This window comes from Eretmochelys imbricata, chromosome 9 (genome assembly GCF_965152235.1).
Source record: "Eretmochelys imbricata isolate rEreImb1 chromosome 9, rEreImb1.hap1, whole genome shotgun sequence".
NCBI classification, from domain to species: domain Eukaryota; kingdom Metazoa; phylum Chordata; order Testudines; family Cheloniidae; genus Eretmochelys; species Eretmochelys imbricata.
In genome coordinates, this window is record NC_135580.1 from 2,266,561 (window position 1) to 2,294,377 (window position 27,817).

The 27,817-nt window shown below is 48.5% G+C and overlaps 1 protein-coding gene across 1 annotated transcript in view; it reads left to right on the forward strand.

Moving 5' to 3' along the window:
• The window catches only part of LOC144270380 (putative cation-transporting ATPase 13A4), a 67,065-nt gene that overhangs the window by 19,617 nt on the left and 19,631 nt on the right, over positions 1–27,817 (forward strand). Inside the window, exons 8-18 of the mRNA XM_077826841.1 lie at positions 442–514; positions 2,165–2,296; positions 3,429–3,599; positions 6,665–6,822; positions 9,898–10,086; positions 11,774–11,835; positions 12,605–12,755; positions 17,372–17,458; positions 19,493–19,646; positions 21,286–21,397; positions 27,033–27,157. Of these exons, the coding sequence (XP_077682967.1) occupies positions 442–514; positions 2,165–2,296; positions 3,429–3,599; positions 6,665–6,822; positions 9,898–10,086; positions 11,774–11,835; positions 12,605–12,755; positions 17,372–17,458; positions 19,493–19,646; positions 21,286–21,397; positions 27,033–27,157 (1,414 nt within the window). The remainder of the gene's footprint in view (positions 1–441; positions 515–2,164; positions 2,297–3,428; positions 3,600–6,664; positions 6,823–9,897; positions 10,087–11,773; positions 11,836–12,604; positions 12,756–17,371; positions 17,459–19,492; positions 19,647–21,285; positions 21,398–27,032; positions 27,158–27,817) is intronic.

Here is a 27,817-nt window from a genome sequence, read left to right on the forward strand (position 1 = left end):
CTTGATATAGATATAGATATAGATATAGATATAGATATAGATGAGTAGGCTGGGATAAGGCTCCTATGGAGATCCCAGCCTTTATAAATGATAGATAAACATTTCTGTATTTTGGAACTATTAGTTAGTCCCCCGGCAAGACTAATCATCTCTGTAACAATCTACCCTCATCCTCCCTTCCACATTCCAGGGTGTGGTTTGCTACACCCAGCTGTTACACCTTGTCTACAATGAGATGTTACTGTCCGCACTTTGCAGACTCTATCTTCCTATACATTTGTACATCTCCTAGCGCAGTCCATCCCGACTGAGGCTCTGGTAGATGCAGCAATACCAACAACAAACAACAGTAAGAGTTAGTTACTGAATTACATAATGTCTTTCTTTGTACGGCCGTTAACACTGAACGCTTCATTCTGTCTCTCCCTCCCCGATTTGCAGCAATCTATGAAACTGCACAGGCTGGTGGAGTCTCATAACAGTGTCAGGGTCACTGTGTGCAGGAAAGACAAAGGTGCGTCCTGTTCCATTTTTCTGTTTCTTTTGTTTTCAGTTCCAGTGTTACAGCAGCTCATGTCAGCACTGAGAGTAAGTAGGGCAACAACTGACCTCTTAAAATTTCTTCTGGGACTGTTTTCCCTTTCTTCTCGCTCCAGTCAATTGGCTCACATCACTAAGAACGCTGAAGTGTGTTCTCATGCATCAATCTCATAAGTACAGTATCATTAGTGTGGTTTAAATGGCCATGCCTTGCCTTGGTAAAACTAACCCATTGGACGGGGGAGTAGAGTCGTCTTTGCCAGAGCTACCATGTACCTCAATGGTGCCTGTCTAACCTCTGCAGCTGAACATTCCCGCTAGTGTGGGCCCCCGGCAGCAACAAGAAATAGGGCCAAGCGAGGAGGATGGATTCAGATTGCTCGGTGGCAGGGTGTTTGGATCCAAAGTTCTTGTTTGGACCCATTCAGGAGATAAGTCTCAGTCTCCGTGTTTGGATCCAGATCCAAACTTTCCCCAGATGGGGGGGGGCGAGAGGGGGGGTTGCTTCCAGGGTCCTTGTTCAGACCCCTCTGCTGTGGCAGATCTGGCGTTGTTTTGTAATAATGATGAACATTGCACGGTGATCTGCTAATCGGGATGTTTATGAATACGTTAGTTTAGGTCAGGGGTTCTCAACCTTTTCGAAATCATGCCCCCACTTAGGGTTTTTTTTTTACCTGAAGCCCCCCCTTCTGCTAGCGGGAAGGATGTTCATCCTGCCCTTGTGAAAACCCCTTCTAGAGGCTCAACTCTTCTGGGAGGTCCAAACACGAACCCCCATGAGCGAGCAGTGCTGCCACTCCAGGTTGCAACACCACTCACTCAAATTTAGCCCAGCTCGCCGTGCTCCCCCCACCCCCGAAAGTCTGACGCACCCCCCACAGTTGAGAACCCAGGGTTTAGGTTAACGGGGTCTATAGGGAAAAACAAGCAGGAAAGGAAAGAATGGCTCAAGATAAGCCACTTCTCTGCAGACATTTGACGTTAAGAGTCAATGCCAGGACAGGCAAAGGCCCAGGAACACCCAGGCTGGGTTCAAAAGGCATTCCCTCAAGAGAGGGGTATTTGTTTGGGGGAACCAGACTAAGACACAAGCATCTGCTGGGGTGTCCGAAGAAGTTAGGCCTGCTTCAGTTACCATCGGGGAGGGTAAATCTTAGGTAGGATAGACATTCATGTATCCTGATTGTTATTTTACAATCCCTTTTCTCTAAAAGCTTTGTTCCGACTGTTACATCCACAATACATTGGTTTCAGCAGGCTGGCCACTGTGCACCACTGCTCACAGATTCCCAAACCACTGGCACCAAGCCCAGTCAGACCGTGGGGTAAGCACAGCTGAGACCCATGGTGCTGTAGCCCCAGGCTCAGTCTAAGAGTGGGAGAATGGTGGAATTCCACCCTGGGATGGGTAAAAGCTCCAGGCCGGACACCCGAGAGGGTGCCCTTAGAGAGAGACCAGGACGGGGCTCAGAGGCGCAGACAGACTGGCAACTATGCCCATCTGTACTTACAAAACATTACAAAGCAAGGAGCAATTGGCCTTGTCGGGGGTGTGCTTGGAACTATTTTTTGCTTATGTGAGAGATCAGCGCTAAAGGTTTGCATCTCATATTGTCGGCAGGCTTCCAAGAGCTAGAGTCACGCCATCTGGTGCCAGGAGACGTGCTGGCTTTGACAGGGGGCAAAGCCCTTATGCCATGTGATGCCATCCTGATCAGCGGTGGGAGCATTGTAAATGAAGGCATGCTGACAGGTAAGGACAGTGCCTGGCCCGTCTTAAAGTCACAGACGCCACAAAGCTGTGGCTTTCCAACCGTTGCATAAGACACATTTTTTTGGAGAGAGCAAGTCTTTGAAGAGAAAACTGTCAGGGCACAATCTTGTACTTTGCAGTGATGGCAGAGGAGATAAGCAGTAGGGCAGGGCGAGGAACTCAGAGGATTTACCTGAGAACAGGGGATCAGAGAGTTTGAGCTGCCTGACTACTCCTGCACTGACGGAGCCGGCTGACGTTCCCCACTGCAAATCCGTGTCAGGTTAGGATGCAAAGCAGCTGGTATACTCAGCAGCCCACTGGGTGCGTTCTGCTTGGACAGAGCTAAAATATTTGTTAGCAGAAGGCATGTGACTAAAAGCTTCCCCTTGTCTTGGGTAATGAAATATTTAAACTGTCCTAGGGAATAACTGAGTCACTTGAGTGTCACATTCCAAACAGCCAGACACCTGGGAGCCAACAGGCTGGATGCTGGTAGCATCAACTCAGGTCTTCGTTTACGGTGAGCAGCTATTGAAAGCCTGTTCTTGAAATCCTTACTCAGGTGAGGAGTATCATTGATCTCAGTGAGCAAGGACAAATCAGGTCTTAGATTTACCTGGGTGAGTCAGGGCGCAGGCTTGACCTGAGCGTGGACTATTCACATGCAGAATCTGGACACTTATTCATTTGCCTGTGCAGCCCCATGCACACCTGAGAGGGACACACCCGTGCAGGCATTGATGCTCCAGTGGTCAGGGCACTTGTAAGGGATTTGGGAGAGCCAGGTTCCCTTCCCTGCTCTGCCATGAACTCACTTGTGTGGGCTGGGGCAAGTCACCTATTCTCTCTGTGCCTCCATGCCATCTGTACAATGGGCCAACAGCCCCACCCTGCCGCACAGGGGGGTGAGAGGATAAACACATGGAAGATTGTGAGACACTCAGCCGCTACAGTCATGAATGCCAGAGATAGAAATAATAATAATTTTCCAAACTTGTTTGTCACCACTTGGGCTAGCTGCTGCTTACCACAATACACACTACAAATGGCTGCTGTGCAGGCTTCAAAGGGATGCACCCAGGATTCGGAAGGCACTGCAGTTTCCTTAATGCAATCCGATCTCCTCTAGGTGAAAGCATTCCAGTAACAAAGACCCACTTGCCCCAGGCCGATGACTCCAGGCCCTGGAGAATGTGCTGCGCAGAGGATTACAAAAGACATGTCCTTTTCTGTGGAACAGAGCTCATCCAGACCAAGGCGGACGGCAACGAGCCAGCGAGAGCTGTTGTGCTGAGGACCGGTCAGTCAATTCACTCTGCATGGTGCTTTTTCTCTGATGCAGTAGCTTGCCCAGGCTAAGGGCACGTCAACACTGCAAAAAGAGACCCTCAGCAGCAAGTCTCAGAGCCTGGCTCAACTGACTCGAGCTCGCAGGGCTCAAGCTGCGAGGCTAAAAATAGCTGGATAGACCTTCAGGCTCAGGCTGGAGCCCAGGTGCTGACACCTGGCACAGAGCACAAGGTCCAGCCCAAACCCTAACATCTACACGGCTATTGTTAGCCCCCTAGCATGAGCACTGCAAGCCCAAGTCAGGTGACCAGGGCTCAGACTTGTTGCCACGGGGGGTGAGGGGATGTGAGTTTGCAGGGTAGCTGTGCCCTACGAGCCCAATCCCCTGTCATACCAGTCACACAGATATTAATGGATTTACTCCAAATTTACCCCAGCCTGGCTGAGAGCAGCATTTGGCCAAGATCTCTGTCTGCACCAACCTGCTATTTCTTGTTTGTATTGCTCGGCATAACCCTTTAAAAAAAAATATGACAGCATGCTACAGCGTTAGCCCTAAAGCCTGCATCGCCCAGGTATACCGTGTGGGACCATTACTGTACAATAACACAGTCCTAAATGCTAGAACAGAGTCCCATACTCAGCTCCTCTCCAGGACCTGGCTAGCTGTGGGATTGACACCCTCCTGGTCTGACACCATGGCCGCTGTGCTCCAGCTAACAGTCCCCCCCCGGTTCAGATGCCTGGTTAGAGGGTGCTTTTGGCAAGGGGTTTCCGACTCAGTTCAACAGAGCCCAGGTTTGCTGAGCACCACCCTGGAAGGCCACGCTCTTGTCCTGTGCCCGAGTGGTGGGCTAGGATGGCTCAGTGAGGATGGCTTTTCTGTTGTTGGTGATTTATTTTGTGATCAGGGAAGAGCTCCCTTGGGTGGGGCATCACATTCTGGATGTGTGTCCATGTGTTTGCACAAGCATCTAGCTTTGTAAACAACAGTGGATATGCCAGGCCGCAAGAGTTAGTCTGATCCTGAGAGTTTGAGTTCAGCACAAAGGAGACACACCAGAGTGTAAAGGAATGAACAACACCCGAGTGTGCTCAGCCTGCTCTGCCAGTGCCTCACTGGGGGAGAGCAGGCAAGAGACTACACTGCTCTGACCCTGCTGTAGCCTTGGATGAGTTTAGGGTGAAAACTGCACAAGTCACTAACAGGTTCTCTACTCAGGTGGCTACATGAGAAATTTCACTGAGTTGAGATGAGTAAAGCACACAAATCAAAACATGAAGATGGTACTTAAAATCCAAAAAAACCAAGCATAACTATACAAAACCAGATATGTATAACAAAACACCCCCTGGATCATGCATGCTTACAGCTTAGGCTGGCTTCACATAAAGCAATCCCCCAATGTTGACATACCAGTCTCCTTAAAGTTGTAAGTAACAGCTAAGATAAAAGAAAAAGTGGAGATCATTACAGGGGGTTTGTTTGTAGTCAGGCTTCGGCCATTTGGTCATCCTTGGTGTCCCAACTAGGGGCTGGTTTGACAACCTTTCATACATCTTGTTCCATTCCACCCACATGCATCTTCCACCCACATGCATCTGGACCATGTATGATCAAGTCACAGCCCTCTATTCATATCTGGTGTTCTGGAAGCCCAATTTTAGGGTTCCAGTTGTCCATATGTGGTATGCCGGTTGCCCATAATGACATTTCCGACAGTTAAACCAATCATTTGCATCTGTCCATTTCCCAATAGTTTTGATACATCACCCAGGTTAGCTCTGACTGCAGAAAGCCCGTAAGATGTTACCATCTGTTCATTGATGGGTTTACCCTGTTTATTACAAGATGCATATTGCTAACTTCTAGGCCTCACTCTAAGCCTGTAACACTTAATACTTAAAACCTCTCGCCAAGCCTATTCTTAATACATGTATTTTAGTTTTTCAGCTTGCTGTTACAGCTTCAGAAACGTCCATTATTATTTTACCCAAAACTATAGACCCTCCAAGATCAGGTCAGGGGTCAACAGTCAACACTGCTAATGCTATATCAGGTGGGTGAGGTCAGATCTTTTATTGGATCAACTTCTGGTGATGAGAGAGAATGGCAGATGCAGAGGATTGGAGAAAGAGGAGCAGGTCCACCTCTCCATGTCTTTCCCTTTCCCCTAAAAGTAGTAAGAGAGGACAGCAGACCAGCCATGCTACCCCTCCACCCTGCCACACACTGAAGAATTTGAAGCAGAAGAGGAGCTAGAGAGGCACTTGCCTCACCACAGAAGATAGCTGAGGGCAGCAGCAGAGTAGGTCTTTTGGAGGATGGAGGGATCTCAGAAAATGCCTTTTGATTTGATGCACCTCGCCTGGGTGCTTGTTTTAGCCAAATTTCAGACTGAGATTCTGAGTTCAGGTGAATTTGAAACTCAAGGTAAAAATCTGCTTTCCCAAGATCCAGTAGTAAGGTTCCCTGAAACTCATCCTCCCACAAGCCAACGGGTTTCACAGAGCCCTCATGAGGACTGGGTTAGCAGTGGCTGGCACAGCTCAGCCACAGACGGGAGACTCCAAACATCCTCACAATGCTCTTAATTTCTTCTGTATTGTAAAACCAGCACTAAAGACCAGCACCTGCCACAGAGAATCCTCTAGCTCAAGCAATCACTTTAAAGAATCCCCAAGGTTTACAGTACAATGTTGTCTGATCTTTAGTTGAAGGCAAACCTATTAGACAATCAACGTTTCTTGATCACTGAGTGCCCAATCACACAATTACTTACTATTGTGTTTAGTCCTCCCGAAGTCACCCTATGGGTCTGCTGATCGTAGTAAGTACCATGTAATGAGTGTTTGCAGGATTGGACATGCTGATGGTTGCTTAAGACAAATATCACAGTTTCTGGAAAGAATGTTTCCATACAGTAGCTTTTATAAGTTGTAATGTGAGATCTGGGTCTCTCATTTTAAGTTACAGTAGCTGTGAATCTTCTCATTCCACCATTTTTCTTAATGAACTTTTAGAACCAATTTCACCATTTACTGATGTCTTGTGGGTTTGGTTTGTCACTTCAGGTTTCAACACAGCCAAAGGGGACCTGGTGAGGTCTATTCTCTACCCTAAGCCCATGAATTTCAAGCTGTACAGAGATGCCTTACGGTTCCTGATGTGCCTCATAGTGCTTGCAACCATTGGAATGATCTATGCAGTGTGTGTTTTTGCACTAAACGGGGTAAGTGGGAGAAATCACCACAACAAAATTCAGAAGGCACAAAAATGTGGAGTGTCTTCAGATTTTGTTGCACTTATGAAATTTGGTCTTATTTTCACTACATATTTGCACTAGAATGTGGGGTCATTTTAAAATGACATTGTTTTTACAGAAACAAAAACAAAAAAGCACCATTTCACATTTTCATACTAAGGTACAAACTCCCACCAATATTCTATATTAACATCTCCTCTGAAGTCTCCCCAGTGTGTCCTTTAGCTTGCTCTCTGAGATGAAGGTTCTCTTCATAGCTGGGTCTCATACGGTACTGAGCATGCTGTCAATGCTCACATGTTCATGTCAAAATAGCCATGATATTTCATGAATGCAACAGTTCAGAGCAGGAAGGCAGGTGATGTGAAATGCAACAAATACACCACCGGAAGTATCTGCAATATGTTCTGCACTTTTGCACATTCCTAGTTTCTGTATTTAAAAAAAATCACAAATGGGCTCCGGGGTGTGGGTGACACACAGACAAGTGCCAGACTGGAAAAGGCAGCTTTCTGAAAGCTGCTAGGAACTGTGCCATGTTTGGAGAAGCCAATGAAAAGGCCAAATCCTCAGAGGCAAAACATTTTATTCTGCAGTTTGTTCCAAAGGGGAAAAATATATTCCCTAGTCAGTCTTCAGACACTTGGTTCGGAACGTGAATTTACCTCGAGCTGTTTTCCAGGAAAGTGTGTTTAAAATGCAACCCAGTCCTGGTCTACACTTCTCCTTTTATATTGAACTTTCTCACTTGGAATACATAACGTACACGGTGAGACAATCAAAGCTGCAGGAACCTGGCTATCCATATTGTCAGACTTACCTGAAATTCAGTCCTGTCAGATACTGAATGTGTCAGCTCCCATCAGTGCTGACATACTAACAAGAGAGACACCTTTGAGTTACCTATGACAAACAGAAAAATCCAGTGAGATTGGTGCACCGTGTGGTCTGATGTAGTAACAGTGGGGGAGGAATGGTGAGCACAGCCTGGACACTCGTAACGCTTCAGATATGGCACCTTCTAGTGGTTCGAGCTAGGAATTCCTCATTCAAATCCCAGTTCTGCAGCGTCTCCTGTGGTCTCGGGTGAGTCACTTAGGTCCATGGTTTTAAAAGTGGCTTTAATTTTCAGTGCCTTAGTTTTGCAGGCCCCAGCTTGAGACTTCTTGGGCACCATATTCAGAGGTGCTGAGCATCTGTGAACATAGCTGAAGCCAGCAGGCATTGCAGGTGCTCAGCACATCTGCCATTCACACCGTAGGTATCTCCAGCTGTCCCTCAGAAATTGAGGTGCCCAAATTAGAGGCCACTTTTGTAAGTGTGGCAGTGGTCTGCATCTCCTGTCCAGGAGCGTGTGAGCCGCTTGCCCACTCTAGCGCAACCAGGGACAGCTGCCAGGGAGCCTGGCACCTACCCCAGTGAGCAGGGCTGGGAGCCGTACAGCCACGCTGGAGGAGTTGCTTGGGCTGGGCACTGGCTCCTGCGAGCAGCGGCCCGACAGGCTGCTGCTTTGTCCACTGCAGTTCCTGATAGAGCTCTGCAGCTCCGCCGATATCCTCTTGATATCGGTGGGTATCTGCATCCGCAGATATCAGTTTTGTATCCGCACAGAACTCTACTAAAAAGGTACACTGGAATTGGAAAAGATACAGAGAAGGACAACAAAAATGATTAGGGGTATGGAACAGCTTCCATATGAGGAGAAATTAGAAAGACTGGGACTGTCTAGCTAGAAAAAGGACGACGAAGGGGGGGATATGATCGAGATCTGTAAAATCATGGCTGCTGTGGAGAAAAAGTGTTAGTCACCCCTTCACAAAACACAGACACCAGGAGTCACCCATGAAATGAATAGGCAGCAGGTTTACAACAAACCAAAGGAAGCATTTCTTCACACAACACCCAGTCAGCCTGTGGAACTCCTTGCCAGAGGATGTTGTGAAGGCCAAAAGTATAACTGGGTTCAATAAAGAACTAGATAAGTTCACAGAGGATAGGTCCATCAATGGCTCTTAGCCAAGATGGTCAGAGGCACAACGCCATGCTCTGGGTGTCCCTAACCCTCCGGCTGCCAGAAGCTGGGACCTGACAGCAGGGGATGGGTCACTCAGAATTGCCCGGTTCGGTTCATTCCCTCTGAAGCCCCTGGCCACTGCAAGGGTACTGGGCTGGCTGGACCATTGGTCTGACCCAGTATGACCATTATGATCAATTTGAGAGACAGTCTCAGTTGAACTCATCTTTAGGACAAGACAAAAAAGCAAACACCTGCCTGCCTAGGATCATTAAAGATGCTGTGGCAATTTTTGCAGTAATTAGGGCTGTTGCCCCAGTAAACTGCCCTTCTGGTGATTGCCTTCTGCCTTCCTAATGTCCTTCTGCAGAGTCAGAGTCAGCAAAGCCCTCGGCTTTAGCCAGAACACACAGGGCATGGAGTGAAACGGGGATTTAAAGCTATTCCTTGCACTGCTCCACTCCTGGTGCTGTTTTGTCCTGCACTGTGTTACAGCAGCCTGAGGTCTGCTGTAATTAGACCAGCCTGTAATGGCCCCAGGGTGCCCGAAATGTAGCCCAGGATTGGCATCTCATAGGAGTATCCCAATCAGACCCCATTTTTGTAGCTATACTTTCCCAGCTATGCCAACAACAGGGGAGGGGGTGTAGCATATCAGCACCTACATCTGCTCTCTACCTCTGCACAACCCACCTTCCACCTGGGTAATCTTCATAATAGACAGGTTTTACTGCCAAGGGTATGGCACTAGGTGGCCAATAGGACCCCAGGATATGGTCAAGTATTTTTCACTTCCTGCCCTCTAAATTGTTGTATGGTGTTGCTGGGATCTTGTAAACAGCTCCTATGTTCCACCCCAGAAGTGGCTACATTTCAGCAACAGGGAAGTGATTTTTGCACATGTGTCAAGATTTTGGGCACAACCCTAGTATTATTACCTGCTTGCTGATAAAGTTCTAGTCCTGTGTCCGCAATCCTTAGTGCAAGCTTTTGTTCTCTTGCTGACAACAGCATTTGTTTTGTGTCAGGAAGAGGCAGGAGAAGTGGTGAAAAAGGCACTGGATGTCATCACTATTGCAGTCCCTCCAGCTCTCCCTGCGGCTTTGACGACAGGGATCATTTATACGCAGGGCAGGCTGAAGAAAAAGGGAATCTTCTGCATCAGTCCTCAGAGGATCAATGTGTGTGGTCAGCTCAACCTCATCTGCTTTGACAAAGTGAGTGTGATGGACTCGTTATTGTTTTATTAAAAGCTGGGAGCGCTTGGAATCAAACCAGAGGATAAAGTGAGACTGCAGAAACCAGGAAGAGAAAATGTTGCACTTGTGACAGACAGCTAGTGGAAGAAATTTTCCATTTTATCTTATTTATCCATTTGCTGTGCCAAATAAGATTCTGTCTCCCTAGAGAGGGGGAGACCTGCCAGAGATTTAGTCTGAAAGGGGCTCAGACTCAAACCAAGGCGAAATGAGATGGCTACAATTACTGCCAGAGCACCCTCTCCCACAGCATTTCAACTCAGTCTTCCAGTACATGGCCTCAATGGAACCATAACCAAACCCCATTGTTTGTATCATTTCTTGTATTGCACTTTCTCTGTTTTGTATATACATGTGATATAAAATCATGACTGGTGTGGAGAAAGTGAATCAGGAAGTGTTATTTACTCCTTCTCATAGCACACGAACCAATGAAATTAACAGGCAGCAGGTTTAAAACAAACAAAAGGAAGTATTTCTTCACACACCGCACAGTCATCCTGTGGAACTCTTTGCCAGAGGATGTTGTGAAGGCCAAAACTATAACAGGGTTCAAGAAAGAACTAGATAAATTCATGGAGGATAGGTCCATCAATGGCTAGTAGCCAGGGTGGGCAGGGATGGTGTCCTGAGCCTCTGTTTGCCAGAAGCTGGGAATGAGCGACAGGGGATGATTCCCTGTTCTGTTCATTCCCTCTGGGGCACCTGGCACTGGCTGCTGTCGTCAGACAGGACACTGGGCGAGATGGACCTTTGGTCTGACCCAGCCTGGCTGTTCTCATGTTCTTATGATATGGAAGCAAAACCAGACAGTATGGCCCCTTGGTGCGGTATAATTCAGTGCTCATGGTGCATTGTGAGATGTCCATTTTGAAAGGCTGAGTCTCTATTACTGACATATGGGGCTGGTCAAACACTCCAGGAGTGCACTGCCTCCCCTAGGCATGGATCGTCTAAAGAAGTGAGGCCACTCCATTATGTGGCTGGAGTCCCATAATGACTCTTCAAACTCTCAGGCTGCGTCTGCATTGCAGTCAAAGGTGTGATCTGCAGCACCGTAGACACACGGGCCCTAGCTTCAATCTAGCCAGCATGCTAAAAATAACAGTGAAGATGCAGCAGCAGGGGCTTCAGCATGGGCTATACAAGGCTGCCCGGAGACCCTTGTACGTGCTCACGTTGTGACCCCATGTTGAGGTCCATGCCGCTGTGCTAGCTTGCTGAAAGTCAGCAAGGCTATGCCTACCCATGCTGCAAAGCAGCCCCTCCATTGCAATGTAGACACAGCCTTAGTCCAAGACATCCGCACACTAGAATGTCTACTAGCATTACAGTCATTTAGACATTTCCATGGCATGATACAGAACTAGAGACTGACCCTGTACTCTTACACACATGTGAGCAGTCGCAGTGACTGAGCTCCGCCGTCCACACCCAGGCGTGTTCGTGCCCAGTGCTGCATCAAGGGCTTTATGCTTTCCTCTGAAGCAGCTGGCAGTGGCTCAGTGCCCCATTACTCTGAACTGGTATGACATTTCCTGTGTTCCCATGCAGGGATCTTTTGAAACAGATCCTGATTTTACTCCTCATAGAGGTCATATGTCTTTACAAAGTGAAGTTAATGCAAATGTCCATTTTAACCTAGACTGGCACCTTAACAGAAGATGGACTAGACCTATGGGGGGTGATCGTTTCTGAAGGAAACAGGTAATGGTCTTTGACAATAGACGGAGCTTGTGTTTTGTTGGATTGTGCCTGGATTTGGTCGCAGTAGTTCTCCTTCATTTCACAGCAGCAGGGTGAGCCCAGGGGATTGCTAATGGGGTCATTCAACAGTCCGAATTTGGCCACAATAGGTAGTGACTGAAATTTGCTACTTCCAATGGCTGTTCAGTGGTCTTGTGAAATGAGCTGGTTGTCTCAGCCAGATCCTGCTGACCCATGTCACAGAATACCACCATAGCTGTCACTATTTCTCACCCCTGTTGACAGTTTCAGCAGACTGAAGGGCCCCGGAGGCTGTACTAACCTCTCCCCCTCTCTCACGGCTGAGGCATATTGGCAAGGCAGAATGGAGCAGTCTTGCTGTGCGCATTCAGGGGATACATAGAGTACACCCGTTTCTAGTGCCATCCACTGAGCAATTCGCCATCTGTGGAGCCAATTTCATGAAAAAATATTTATTTTTTATTTAAGATCAAATAAACCAAGGTAGGCACTGAGCCAGAGGCTAGGTCTGCTTTACTGTGAGATTCGAACATACGATGACTTGCTCAGAAGAGTGAGTTAAAGAATGACACATGCGATACACATGAAAGAGAATCAACTCTACCAAGAGCAGAATTCATGTGGCCTGATCACAGGACAGGGATTCAATCGGCCCTTTGTTCGTGCTGTGGTTTTGTAGTTTTTACGATTAGAGAAGCTATAGTTAAACCATGTAACACAGCTACTTTTATACTTTCTTATAAACCAGCTTTCAGAAAGTCCACAGCTTCGCCTCTGGTCACAGCTTGCCCTGGGGACCAACGTGCGGCACCATGGTGAGCTGTCATTCACTGATTGTTCTGGATGGGAAGATACAGGGAGATCCATTGGACCTGAAAATGTTTGAGGCAACCAATTGGGTAAAGCTTTGTCTTTCTAAGATTGGGGAAAATCTTGGTACTGGCACAAGGTGGGGGCCATTCCTTACTCACTGTTGCAGGTAGTCTGCTCCCAAACAGAAACCAACGGGAAGGGTCCTCCTCTGCTCAAAGAATAGATATTGGGCAAAGAAAGTCCCATCCTGAGTCCTTTCTTCCACAAGGAGGTCAGGGATAGCTCTCCCTGAAAAGAGCCCTGCGTTCTCACCACTCCACTGTCTATGATTTTCTACTCTGGCATTTCTGCAGATTAGATGGGGTTGGTAGGTTCACGAGCCCCCCCTGTATTCCCAGCCTAGTTCCTTAGGCCTGGTCTACACTTAAAATTTAGGTCAACATAGCTTTGGCATGCAGGGGTATGAAAAATCCACACTCCTGCGTGCTGTAGCTATGCTGACCTAGACCCCTGGGCAGCCGCAGCTAGGTCAGCAGAAGAATGCTTCTGTCACCCTAGCTACTGTTACTCGTAGCTACCAGCTGGGTGACTACAAAAAATAATTTTCCCTCTGTTGATACTCACACATTCTTGTCAACTGTTGAGAAGGGGCCACATCTACCGCGATTGAATTGGCCTCGTTAACACTACAAAAAGTAATTTTCCCTCTGTTGATATTCACCCCTTCTTGTCAATTGTTGGAAATGGGCAACATCCACCCTAATTGAATTGGCCTCAATAGCACTGACCCCCCCACTCGGTAAGGCAACTCCCATCTTTTCATGTGCTATGTATTTATACCTGCCCTTCTGTATTTTCCACTCCATGCATCTGATGAAGCGGGTTATAGCCCACGAAAGCTTATGCCCAAATAAATTTGTTAGTCTCTAAGGTGCCACAAGGACTCTTCATTGTTTTTGTCCTGTTTGGGATGCACAGACTGCCAAGGGAGCTAAGATTATTCCACAGCATGGACCAAGAGCTGGTACTTATTGGACTGGGCTAGAAGTAAGCTAAAGTAGAACATCCATCAGTTGTCAGAGGCAAAGACACAGCTAGGTTGTTTTAATTCTAGCCCGTAGAGGGTAGGAGCACACACATACAAGGCTAGTGTATTACAATATATTTTGCTCAAGCAGGTTGAATTCTGCAACAAAGGGTATTTCAAAAGCCAGGAAACTGAAAGACGAATGTCTGTCTTACTCAAGGTTAGGACCATTAACCAATACTGCAAAACACAAGGTGGAGCGAGCTCCTGGAACTCTGAAAGTCATAGCTAGACAAAAACCATTTCAGCCGCTTAATTAACTCTTCCTCCTTGTCAGTCAGTAATGTAATGATGAAACCAGCACTAGCCTCTTATGTTTCATTTCTGAGACACATTGTGGGAATGGAATGCTGGATTTTTAAAACAAGCCTGGAGGAGAAGAAAAATTTGAATCTTGGAGACATTAAAACATCAGTGTTCCTATATACCCTCTGCCATAAGTCAAAAACAATGGGACAGTCAATGAAATCGAAAGGCAACATTCTGAAACTGATAAAAGAAAATGCATTTTTACACAATCCATAATTAACCAATGGAATTCACTGATGCCAAGACTTAGCAGGTTTCCTAAAACGAGTTAGGATAAAGGTGGGTAAAGAACATCCACCTTTATATTAGATAGGAGAGATTACTTTATTTCTACAAAGGATATAAACCTTCATGTTTCAGAGCCTAAATCAGTCACTAATGACGGGAGATAGGAAGAAACTTCCCCTGGGGCATGTTGTTACTGATTTCCAGTCTGCTTTCTTACGCCTGCTACTGATCATGGTTGCTATCAGGGACAGGATTCCGAACCCGATGGATCACTGTTCTAATCCAGTGCAGCAACTCCTGTCTTCCTTATATTTAGCCCATCCTGGAAGTTTACATTTGGCTTCGTGATGACGTAGGCAAACGGGATGGGGTAAATTTAACTTGCATCTAGTGGCTGATTGCAGTAACTGCAGCTCTAGAGTGAAGCAACAATGCTTTAACTGGCGGATGAAATACAATGTGGATAAGTGCAAAATAATGGATATTGGAAAATATAATCCCAGCTATACATACAAAATGATGGGGTCTAAATTAGCTGTTACCACTCAAGAAAGAGATCTTGGAGACATTGGGGATAGTTCTCTGAAAACATCCACTCAACATGCAGCAGGAGTCAAAAAAGCGAACAGAATGTTAGGAACCATTAGGAAAGGGATAGAGAACAAAACAAAAAATACCATAATGCCACTCTACAAATCCATGATATGCCCACACCTTGAACGCTGCGTACAGTTCTGGTCACCCCATCTCAGAAAAGATAGATTAGAACTGGAAAAGGTGCAGAGAAGGGCAACAAGAACGATTAAGGGTGTGGAACAGCTTCCGTATGAGGATAGATTAAAAAGACAGGGAGTGTTCATCTTAGAAACGAGACAACTCGGAGGGATGTGACAGAAGTCCATCAAATCATGACTGGTGTGGAGAAAGTGAATCAGGAAGTGTTATTTACTCCTTCTCACAAGAACCGGGGTCACCCAATGAAATTAACAGGCAGCAGGTTTAAAACAAACAGAAGAAAGTGCTGCTTCACACAACACCCAGTCAACCTGTGGAACTCCTTGCCAGAGGATGTTGTAAAGGCCAAATGTATGACTGGCTTAAAAAAAGAACTAGATAAATCCATGGAGGATAGGTCCATCAATGGCTATAAGCCAAGATAATCAGGGATGGTGTCCCTAGCCTCTGTTTGCCAGAAGCTGGGAATGAGTGACAGGGGATGGATCACTTGATGATTCCCTGTTCTGTTCATTCCCTCTGGAGCACCTGGCATTGGCCACTGTCAGAGACAGGATACTGGGCTAGATGGACCTTTGCTCTGACCCAGCCTGGCCGTTATTATGTTCTTAACTAACTTCCATGGCCTGTGTGCTCTTTAAAGGGCAGCATCAACTAAGTAAAACACAAACCAACAAATGAAATAGAACCTGACTGGTAAGCAGTCACCTCCAGAAGGACTTGGACTGCCAAGATACACAGTGTAGGGATGGGATCTTCCCTGGTGAACAGAGCAGGGTCTTGGGAGTCGTGATTTCTGGGATCTGTTTCCAGTTCTGTCGTTAACTCTTGTGTGGCCTTGGGCAACTTACTGTATGCCTCAGTTTTCCCATCTGTAGACTGTACATAATGACATAAAAAACCCCTAAATAAAGAACGTTAACGTTGGCCACCTCCTCTGCTCCTGTCTTCCACTGCTTCCTCCCCATTCTGGCTATGCCCCCCAGCTTCTCGCCACCCTCTGGCTCCTGCAATACCCTCTCCCCATCCCTCCCCCTTTCCAGTTCCTCACCCTTCGGCACTCAAAGAGCAGCGGCTTGCTTCTCCTCTTTGCTGCCCTACAGCCAGTCAGGGGAGCCCTGAAAGCAAGTGCAGACAGTCTCCTTGCTCTCTCAGTCCTGGTGCCTGGAGCCACAAGGAAAGTCCAGCTCAGCCCCTGCAGCGTCAGCACGCAGCATGCCCAACCATTCCAGTCTGACGCAGGAGATGCGCAGGGCCAAAGGACGCTGAGGCTAGATGGAATCTTTGGAGAGTTTAGCAGCCACTTGAATAAATCTCTACTGAGCGTGTGCAAACTGCAACTTTCCAAAGGCTTAAAACTTGGCCAAATGTGGGCAGATTTTCATGGGAGGAGCAGCAATAGGCACAACCCTGACCCTGGGCGCCCCCCTGCCAATTGTCAAGACCCTGCTCCAACGCAGAGGGCACTAGAGCTACTAAAAAAATCCTTAACAGCTAATTTGTGAACATGAGCAAAACAACATTTCCCCCGATCTCATCCCCAGAACCTGCTGAATCATTTTGGCTGAATCTTCCCATGAAAACCACAGCCTGTGGCAGACACCTGGCATGGAAGGTTTCAAGCCAAGGGTAAAAGTTTGGCAAAGTTACTGCCGTCCTTTTGACCTCCTGAGGTCCCTTCCAACCCTGATATTCTATGATTCTATGTTGCCTAGGGAGGTGGTGGAATCTCCTTCCTTAGAAGTTTTTAAGGTCAGGCTTGACAAAGCCCTGGCTGAGATGATTTAATTGGGGATGGGTCCTGCTTTTGAGCAAGGGGTGGGACTAGATGACCTCCTGAGGTCCCTTCCAACCCTGATAGTCTATGATTCTATGAATGACAATGGTGTAAGCCCCAGCGCAGTTCAGTTGCTCTGCGTTACGCCACAGCGTCACGAGCGGCTAAAATGCCCCATTCTCGAGCAGCAGTCCTTGGCACAGATAGTGCAGGGATAAGGCGTGGGGCCAGGGGATGAAGCTAGCATCCTCCAAGCACCTGAGCTGTGCTGTGCTTTCCTTTTCCCTCTCTGTGTGGTATTCTCTCTCCACTGCCCCTCCGGAAGCAGGGTCTGATCACGGGACGTATCGGGCTACCTACACCATGTATAATAATATTTACCTTCCTCACAAGGGATGTTGTGAGGGTCACTAAAAGTTTGCTGTGAAAGACTATGAAAGTATTGGATGAAACCTGCTGGTGCGAACTTGATTATTAATTCACCATTGACCTTCATTCAGTGCAGATTGTAGAATATATCTTAAAGTGTACAAGCTAAAAGGTCCTCTTTGTCTTTGAATAAACAGGAGATTGAGGATTCCAGTGAAGATCATGTTAAGAATGGCGAATTCGCACACGCTGTTGTTATTAAACCTGGACCCAAAGCCGGCAATGTAAGCTTTTAATCACGTACACACCATCTATAATTAAGTTAAATTCGAGACAACAATAATTAGCTGCTCTGTCAAGAAGTCCTCGGTCACCCTGCCCCTTTACATTTCGCCAGTCCACCGTTGTGCTTGGATCGAGGCAAAGAGCTTTCTCTCTAATCACTAGAAAGAAAACGGGCTGTGATTGTGGTGCTCACTGGATTGGGCGCTGCAGGCCACAGAGCAGGGAGGTGTTATCTCCGCAGCGCTGCCGTTCACTTCACCACTCGTCCCTTCCTGAGCAAAGACCATCACTCAGCCTGGGTTGTGAGGTGGAGATAACATATCCCTGGGGCTCGGCTGAAGTTCCCTAGGTTTCTACACGGCCAGAGTGTGCCTGGCCCTTAGGCAGGGGGCACTGAGGGGAGGAAGGGCACTAGGATACTCCTCCCCTCCTTGTGTGGCCTGTATAAAGGCCAGGGAGAGTCATGGTCCCTATCCTTGTGGGAATGAAGGGGCTGCTGTGTCCCTGCTCCCCTGGGGGTGCTTGATATCCCCAAAGGGAGCAGGACCAAGGGTCCGGCTTGGCCCATGCACCTGCTAGCAGAGCTGGACAGGGAAAATAAATGAAAGACAAATGTCCCATAACTGCTTCAGGCCGGTTTGAAAATAATCCAGCACTTTCCTAAGGGCTGGGTTGTGACACCCTTACCTCCTTGGAATCGATGGCTCTACTAGGGGCTACTCACCAGTGGGGAGAGGAGACCTTTGTTATTATATCAGAGAGATGTATCAGCTGGGGCTATGGACCAGTCTATTAATTCTATGTTAATTCACGAGTGACTGGTCACACAGATCCCGTGACTTGTGTGTTTAGTGAAGTATAAAAACTGGATCTCACTGTCCAGGAAGGTTTTCCTGAAATTCAGCTTACAGGTTTCCTGCCTAAAATTTCAGTGTGATGCTCCTGACCCGTACACTCCTCACTGAATCATTCCCCTCTGGTCTGGGAGTTATCACCCCTCTGACAGATCAAATGATTGATTTTCTTCCTCTGAAGCATCAGGGCCGGCCGGGCTGGAGACAGGACATTGGCCGGGGAGGGCGAGGGCTCTGAGGGGGCACCGAGCATTCTCTCTCTCTCTCTCTCTCTCTCTCTCGCTCGCTCAGGTGCTTGGCTGGCTGGTTGGTGCTCACATGCACAGGGCTTAACTCATCGCTGTAAGTGAGGTTGGGTAGGAATTGTCCCCCAGGCCAGACTGGCTGGGACCTTGGAGGTTCCTCTCCTTCCTCTGCAGTGTGTGGGTGCGGGTCACTTGCCAGGATCATTTGGGTGCATCTCACATCATCCTTTCCCTGCCATGGCAGGGGCTTGGGCACTGGTGAAGCTCGGTCCATCCCGTTCGCTGCCTGTGGCACTTCAGTCTGCTCTCCGGTGGCCTGGGATACTTATTCCGGTTGTTGGGTTTATCGTGCAGGTGCTGGGGGCTGCTGGAGGCCTGGGAGATACAGCCAGTCAGCCCAGATGGTCTGGTTGGCCCTTCTGGCCTTAAATTCTATGACTCTAACCACACTGCACAAAAGCCCAGAAGTCACAGTTTGTGCTCGCACGTGGCTCAGCCCTAGCACCCTGCGATGGCCCTGGGAGCAGCACAAACCCCTTTGACTTGCGGTTATAGCCTTCCTGTAGCACAGCGGTTCCCAAACTTGTTCCGCCGCTTGCGCAGGGAAAGCCCCTGGCGGGCCGGGCCGGTTTGTTTACCTGCCGCGTCCGCAGGTTCGGCCGATGGCGGCTCCCAGGGGCCGCGGTTCGCTGCTCCAGGCCAATGGGAGCTGCGGGAAGCGGCGCGGGCCGAGGGACGCGCTGGCCGCAGCTTCCAGCAGCTCCCATTGGCCTGGAGCAGCGAACCGCAGCCCGTGGGAGCTGCGATGGGCCCCACCTGCGGACGCGGCAGGTAAACAAACCGGCCCGGCCCGCCAGGGGCTTTCCCTGAACAAGCGGCACCCCTAGTTTGAGAATCACTGCTGTAGCATGTGGTACCTGCTCTTCTCTCCTAGGTTCCAGTGGAAGGAATTGCCATCTTACACCAGTTTCCATTTTCCTCAGCCCTGCAGAGGATGTCGGTCATAGCTCAGGAGATCGGAGGGGAGCAGCAGGTCTTCATGAAGGGTGCTCCAGAGACAGTGGCCAAGTTTTGTAGACCAGAAACCAGTAAGTAACATCTCTATAAATGCTCAGACATATGTGAGATGTGGCTTTTAAACTGTACGGGGCCTGCACTATGACAGGAGAGATCTGGGTTTGATTTCTGATCCCAGACTCTTACATCCAGACTGACAGGAGTTGGAGCTTTACCATCACTCGACAGTGACGCATTCTGGATGGTCCGAGTGGGATCTGATTGGATCTAACCAACCCCTGCTCAGCCAAAGGACGCTGCTGAGAGATAAACAGACAGTACAAATTGGTGGCCTCCTCCACAGCAGATATTTCAAAGACAACCCTCTTGATTTTCCGGCCTACAGTAGCCAAGCGGTAGTATTGCGGTTTTTTTTGCTCTTGGCTAAAATGACCAATATGATTCACAGCGTGAGCTAATGGTTAGAGCAGGGGACTAGAAGACAAGACTCCTGGGTTCCAATCTAGCCACAGCCACTCACTTGATCTGTGTCCTTAGTCAAGTCACTTACACTTTCTGAGCCTTGTTTACCCATCTGTAAAATGGCTAGAACAACACACCTACCTCGCAAGGCACGAGGAGAGTTTATTAACATTGATAAAGCAATTTGAGACCCTTGGATGGACAGTGATAGAAAAGGGAAGTTTTGTTACTATTATTATGCCAAGTCAAATTCATCAGGCTAGTCCTGAATCAGTCACGAGGCTTATTAATAAATGGGGAAGGAGGGGTGCCCCCGGCCCTCTGATCATGGAATTCTCTCCTGTTCAAAGGCAGCCCCATGCTTCCAGACCACTTTAGCTCTCCAAAGACGGCAGATTAGGCTTGACAGCACATTGTTCTTGTCACAGTTCAGGGCAACTGCACCTGTATTTCCCTCAGGCTTCCAGCTGCACAACTACTGCCGATCTTGGGTGGAGACCTGCGTCTCTTTCCTTCCTGACCAGGGTACATCAAAGCTGCACAGTTCCCTGCCAGCACTGTGTATTTCCCAGCAAAGAGAGTCTGCCTAAACAGATCTGCTTGCTTTCTCTTCAGAGGCGGATCACAGGGGGATTGGCACAGATATACGTTACCACACAGCTCTTTCGAAGCCAGCCAGCTTTTATTCTTAAGGCAAAAAGCATCATAGACAAAACGTATTAAAAACAGTGAGAGAAGCTGCACATGCTAATAAGTTTACGAGGCATTGCCCCACCCTTGGGGCTTCTTTGTGGTTACAAGGGCAGAGCTTTGGCTCAGAACAAGCGCACAGTCTTCTGAGGCCGCAGTAAGTCCAGTCCTTCCAATCCTCCCCTAAGGACTGGGGCCCTGCGTGGCCCCGGGGTCCAGTCGGTTTGCTGGATCAGGAAGAAACCCCCGAGTCAGTTCACAACCCAGTTCACAACCCTGCTTTTATCCCAAAGTCCTTTCTTTGTTGGTCTCTGGAGAATCCAGTTTGAACTAGTCTATGTACTTCTCTCCCGGTGGGTGGCTTCAAAGGCTGAGAGAGGACATTCATTTGCACACACACACAGCCCAGCTACAGCAGGAATGTACAATGCCACAACAACAGGTACACAACTGCATTCTAATGCAGTGTGCCCCAAAGGGATTAACCCTCATTCAGGAAGAGGGAGCTTAATTCCGCGTGGTTTGTTCAGGGTACTGTCACTGTTTTCTCCTGCACAGTGCCACCCAGTTTTGCCAGTGAGCTTCAGCTCTATGCAGCACAGGGCTTCAGGGTCATCGGACTGGCGCACAAAATTCTGCAGGGAGGGAGGCAGGCAGCTGGCTTAACAAGGTAAGAAACAGACAGACTGCCACTGACTTACTGCGCTCTGTAGCTGTCCAGCAGTGGGGAAGGGAGATTGTGGGAAGGGCTTTGGAGGACTATCTGCACTCTCACATGACCTTGCCTGCATCCTCAGTGCAAAGTAGCCTGGTTCCAGCCCAAACTAAAGCACAGAGCAGGCTTTAACCCATCCCCCAACCCATACACTTAAGGTCAAAAGTGCAATAAGCATGTGCTTCAGGGTTGTGTGTGTGGATGGGGTGGGTTGGGCAAAACCATGCACAGGAGCCCAGGCTAACCCTCCAGTGACACATACCCTGTGGGCTGAGCTGACAGCGCTGCTGTGGAAGGAGTAGGCAATGAATGAGTTCAGGAGGCAGGCTTTGAGAGTCTCCGTTTAAAATCAGGATCGTGGGCCTGTCTAGGGACGCAGGAATCTTTTCTGCTGGCTGTGGCAGGAATTTACCTGAGCTCTCCAGCCTAACACCCAAACTTATAGGTGTGCAACATATTTCGCAATACTGTTTTGTCCTATGGGCAATATTACTAGTCTAATAGGTGACATATGGATATTGCTGGCAGCCTTTTTTGTGAAGTTGTGGGTCAAGCTGCAAAGTGCAATTCTGCTCTGAAAAGTGACCCTTAAAGTGGCACCTGCGACTCAGCTGATCTGGTCACAGTGAGCATTTGCAGAATCAGACCCCACATACCAGAGTGACAAGAACAAGTTTTGGTCCTTTCCCTCCAGTCGACCCCCTGGATCCAGCCCACATCTGGGAGAGAGCTGGGTTCTGTTCTGGCTCCGTGCTGCAGCAACATGATTGTTAACTGAGTTCCAAAGGCAGGGCCAAACCCTGCTCTCACTGGTCCTCGTACAACTCTATGCAAGCCAAGGGCGTTGCACATGTGTGAGTCAGGGCAGAGTCTGAAGCCATGGAGGCTGAAGAGGTGTAATGGAGGGTGGAATTTAGCTTCCAGCATCTTTGTTGCCAGCGATGATGCGAGAGCCAAAAAGAAGTCAGCCTGACTTTCCGATCTGAAGTTGGATTTGCAGAGCTGGTAGTTACCAAACAAACATACTTTTATTTATTAACTCAGTAAATACCATCTGGTGTCTCTGTGAGATACCATATGTGACCCCCTTTCCCACCCCTATGCCAATGTTACAGTTACCTTGTAGACTAGAACTAGCTAGGGAACTGCAGCTCCATTTTGGTCCCCAAGGCCACAATGAAATCAGTAACAACCTCCAAAGCTAGATATACACTGCGCTTCATATACAGACCAAGGAAACAGGTTTCAGTGGTAGCCGTGTTAGTCTGTATCAGCAAAAAAACAAGAAGCCCTTGTGGCACTTTCGAGACTAACCAATTTATTTGGGCATAAGCTTTTGTGGGTTAGAACTCACTTCATCAGATGCGTGAAGTAAAAGATACAGGAGCAGGTATAAATGCATGAAAGGATGTGGGTTGCTTTACCAAGTGTTATGTCAGTCTAATGAGATACATCAATTAACAGCAGGATACCAAGGGAGGAGAAATAACTTTTGAAGTGATAAGAGGTTGGCCCATTACAGACTGTTGACAAGAAGGTGTGAGTAACAGTAGGGAGAAATTAAGTTTAGGTGTAATGACCCGACCACTCCCAGTCTTTATTCAGGCCTAATCTGATGGTATCTAGTTTGCAAATTAATTCCAGTTCTGCAGCTTCATGCTGGAGTCTGTTTTTGAAGTTTTTTTGTTGAAGAATTGCCACTTTGAGGTCTGTTAAGAGAGATTGAAGTGTTCTCTTACAGGTTTTTGAATGTTATGATTCCTGAAGTCAGATTTGCATCCATTTATTCTTTTGCGTAGAGACTGTCCAGTTTGGCCAATGTACATGGCAGAGGGGCATTGCTGGCACATGATGGCATCTATCACATTGGTGGATGTGCAGGTGAACGAGCCCCGGATGGTGTGGCTCATGTGGTTAGGTCCTATGATGGTGTCCCTTGAATAGATATGTGGACAGAGTTGGCACCGGGGTTAGTAGCACGGTTTGGTCCCTGGGTTGGTGGTTCTGTGGTGTGGTGTGTAATTGCTGGTAAGTATTTGCTTCAGGTTGGGGGGCTGTCTGTAAGCAAGGACTGGCCTGTCTCCCAAGGTCTGTGAGAGTGATGGGTCGTCCTTCAGGATAGTTTGTAGATCCTTGATGATGCGCTGGAGAGGTTTTAGTTGGGAGCTGTAGGTGACGGCTAGTGGCGTTCTGTTACTTTCTTTGTTGGGCCTGTCTTGTAGTAGGTGACTTCTCAATACCCTTCTGGCTCTGTCAATCTGTTTCTTCACTTCACCAGGTGGGTATTGCAGTTTTAAGAACGCTTGATAGAGATTCTGTAGGTGTTTTTCTCTGTCTGAGGATCGGAGCAAATGCGGTTGTATCTTAGAGCTTGGCTGTAGACAATGGATCGTGTGATGTGGTCTGGATGAAAGCTGGAGGCATGTAGGTAAGTATAGCAGACAATTTATACCTTGCGCTACATTGATGACATCTTCACAAGAGGTCCAGTTCCTAGACACTACAGTGCTAATAAGCGATGGTCACATAAACACCATCCATAAACACCATTGCAGTTTTAAGGACACTTGATAGAGCTTCTGTAGGTGTTTGTCTCTGTCTGAGGGATCGGAGCAAATGCGGTTGTATCTTAGAACTTGGCTGTAGACAATGGATCGTGTGATGTGGTCTGGATGGAAGCTGGAGGCATGTAGGTAAGTATAGCAGTCAGTAGGTTTCCGGTATAGGATGGTGTTTATGTGACCATCGCTTATTAGCACTGTAGTGTCCAGGAAGTGGACCTCTTGTGTGGACTGGTCCAGGCTGAGGTTGATGGTAGGGTGGAAATCGTTGAAATCTTGGTGGAATTCCTCAAGGGCTTCCTTCCCATGGGTCCAGAAGATGAAGATGTCATCAATGTAGCACAAGCAGAGTAGGGGCGTAAGGAGACGAGAGCTAAGGAAGCGTTGTTCTAAGTCAGCCATAAAAATGTTGGCATATTGAGGGGCCATGCAGGTACCCATAGCAGTCCCACTGACTTGAAGGTATAAATTGTCCGCTATGCTTACCTACATGCCTCTAGCTTTCATCCAGACCACATCACACGATCCATTGTCTACAGCAAAGCTCTAAGATACAACCGCATTTGCTCCGATCCCTCAGACAGAGACAAACACCTACAGGATCTCTATCAAGCATTCTTAAAACTGCAATACCCACCTGCTGAAGTGAAGAAACAGATTGACAGAGCCAGAAGGGTATCGAGAAGTCACCTACTACAAGACAGGCCCAACAAAGAAAGTAACAGAACGCCGCTAGCCATCACCTACAGCTCCCAACTAAAACCTCTCCAGCGCATCATCAAGGATCTACAACCTATCCTGAAGGACGACCCATCATTCTCACAGATCGTGGGAGACAGGCCAGTCCTTGCTTACAGACAGCCCCCCAACCTGAAGCAAATACTCATCAGCAATTACACACCACACAACAAAAACACGAATCCAGGGACCAAACCCTGCTACAAACCCCAGTGCCAACTCTGTCCACATATCTATTCAAGGGACACCATCATAGGACCTAACCACATGAGCCACACCATCCGGGGCTCGTTCACCTGCACATCTACCAATGTGATAGATGCCATCATGTGCCAACAATGACCCTCAGCTGTGTACAGTGGCCAAACCGGACAGTCTCTGCGCAAAAGAATAAATGGACACAAATGTGACTTCAGGAATCATAACATTCAAAAACCAGTAGGAGAACACTTCAATCTCTCTGGTCACTCAATAACAGACCTCAAAGTGGCAATTCTTCAACAAAAAAACTTCAAAAACAGACTCCAGCGTGAAGCTGCAGAACTGGAATTAATTTGCAAACTAGACACCATCAGATTAGGCCTGAATAAAGCCTGGGAGTGTTTAGGTCATTACAAAACCTCAACTTAATATCCCCAATACTAATGTCTTCCTAATGTTACTCACGCCTTCTTGTCAACTGTCTGTAATGGGCCACTTCAAAAGTTATTTCTCCTCCCTTGGTATCCTGCTGTTAATTGATGTATCTCGTTAGATTGACCTAACCAGTGATGAGCTGCCAAAATCTTAACAACCGGTTCCCACCTCACCCCACAAGGAGGTCGTTGCCCACCCCCGCCCCCTGGGACTCCTGCCCCATCCAACCCCCCGCGTTTCTTGACGGCCCCCCCAGGACCCCTGCCCCATCCACCCCTGTCCCCTGACTACCCCCAGAACCGGGCAGGAGGGTCTCGTGGGCCACCGTACTGGGTGCCCACCCCACCCCTAAGAGCCAGAGGGACCTGCTGGGGGGCGGGGTGGGGACTCCTGGTGGTGCTTACCTGGGGCAGCTCTCAGGAAGTATCCGGCAGGTCCCTCTGGCTCCTAGGGGCGGGGGAGCGTAGCTAGGGGGCAAGCAGAGGGACCGGCCACTCACCCACTGATCTCATCAAAATGGCGCCTTAGGCGCCGACTCCCTGGGTGCTCTGGGAGCACCCACAGGGAAAATTTGGTGGGTGCAGAGCAACCATCGGCAGCTCCGCACCCTGCGCCTGGCCCCAGCTCACCTCCGCTCAGCCTCCTCCGCTGAACACACCGCCCCGCTCTGCTTCCCTGCCCCCCCACCCCAGCTCCCCGCGAATCAGCTGTTCGGCGGGAAGCCGGGGCAGTCTGAGAAGCAGGCGGCGGCTTCCCGCTCAGGGCCAGGGAGGCAGAGATGAGCTGGGGTGGGGAGCGGTTCCCCTGCGCCCCCCCACCCGGGTTACCAGCTGCAGCACGGGCAGCCCTCCTTGTGCCCCCCCGCCTCAGCTCACCTCTGGGCTGGAGCACCCATGGAGTCGGCGCCTAAGGCCACTTTTGGCCGGTTAAATTTAGAAATTTAGAATTTGGCCAGTTAAATTTGTTCCGCGCGGGACAACCGGTTCTAAAAGGGCTTCTAAATTTAACAACCAGTTCTAGCAAACCGGTGCCAACCGGCTCCAGCTTACCACTGGACCTAACACTTGGTAAAGCAACCCACATTCTTTCATGTATTTATACCTGCTCCTGTATCTTTTACTTCATGGATCCGATGAAGTGGGTTCTAGCTCACGAAAGCTTATGCCAAAATAAATTTGTTAGTCTCTAAGGTGCCACAAGACCAAGGAAAGTACAGAGAGAAACAGGGAGAAAAAGGGGCAGTCTCCTTTCAAAATACGACCAGTGCCAGCTAGTGTCACTGATCTGCAAAGCTTCCAGGTGTAGGTAACTTCTCTACTAATACTAACAAATTTATTTGAGCATAAGCGTTCATGAGCTACAGCTCACTTCATTGTAGCTCACGAAAGCTTATGCTCAAATAAATTGGTTAGTCTCTAAGGTGGCACAAGTCCTCCTTTTCTTTTTGCAAATACAGACTAACACGGCTGCTACTCTGAAATCTACTAATACTGACAGACATACTTCAGGAGGGTGTTGGAAGAGCTAATTAGTTAATTGAAAAAGCTATTTTGAACTGGAATAGGCCTCATGTTGCTAATAGGCTGATTTGACATAAACAGGACTGCGATTCCAGAAAGATTAATAAGACACGTCTCTGTCTTCTTCATTCTCAGGGAGGAGGTGGAGTCTGACCTGACGTTCCTGGGCTTTCTGATAATGGAAAATCGGCTGAAGGCAGCGACCAAGCCTGTGCTGGAAGAACTCAGCGCTGCCCGCATCAGGAGCGTTATGGTCACAGGTAGCTACACAGGGACATTCTTTTATGCTGTGGCTTGGTCACTGGCATTGAGTAGAAGAAATAGTGACTTTCAGTCAATTGTATCCCAGGAAGCAGCCGTGTTAGAGTCGCGGCTCCTGCTTGAACCACGTGTGTGTGTCCCTGAAAATCATCCCAGCCCCTTCAGACAATTATCCCAGCCCCTTGAACTCCTAGTGGAGCCCTGGCTTCCTCCTCCATCAGGCCCCCTTTCTCCACAGTCCAGCTGCTGGGCTGACTTAGGCTCAGAATCTCTCTCCCTGCCCCCGGCTATCAGGCCTCTTGCTGTCATCTCTGGTTCTGCATAATGTGCCAATGACTCTGTCCCACTCCCTTCTCTGCCTCCCCTCCCCCATGTCCCCCTTGTCCTGCAATGAAAGTGGGAGAGCGGGGTGCTGTGGGGGGATGGCAGGAGGGTTGCCAGGCATCCAGTTTTCGACCTTAACTCCAGGTCGAAAAGGGACCCTGGTGTCTCCGGTCAGCAGTGCCGACCGGGCCGTTAAAAGTTCAGTCGATGGCACAGCAGGGGCCTGGGGCTAAGGCAGGTTCCCTGCCTGCCCTCGCTCCACGCGGCTCTCGGAATTGGCTGCCAGGTCCCTGCAGCCCCTAGGCCAGTGGGTGGTCAGGGAGGTGCCGCAGGCT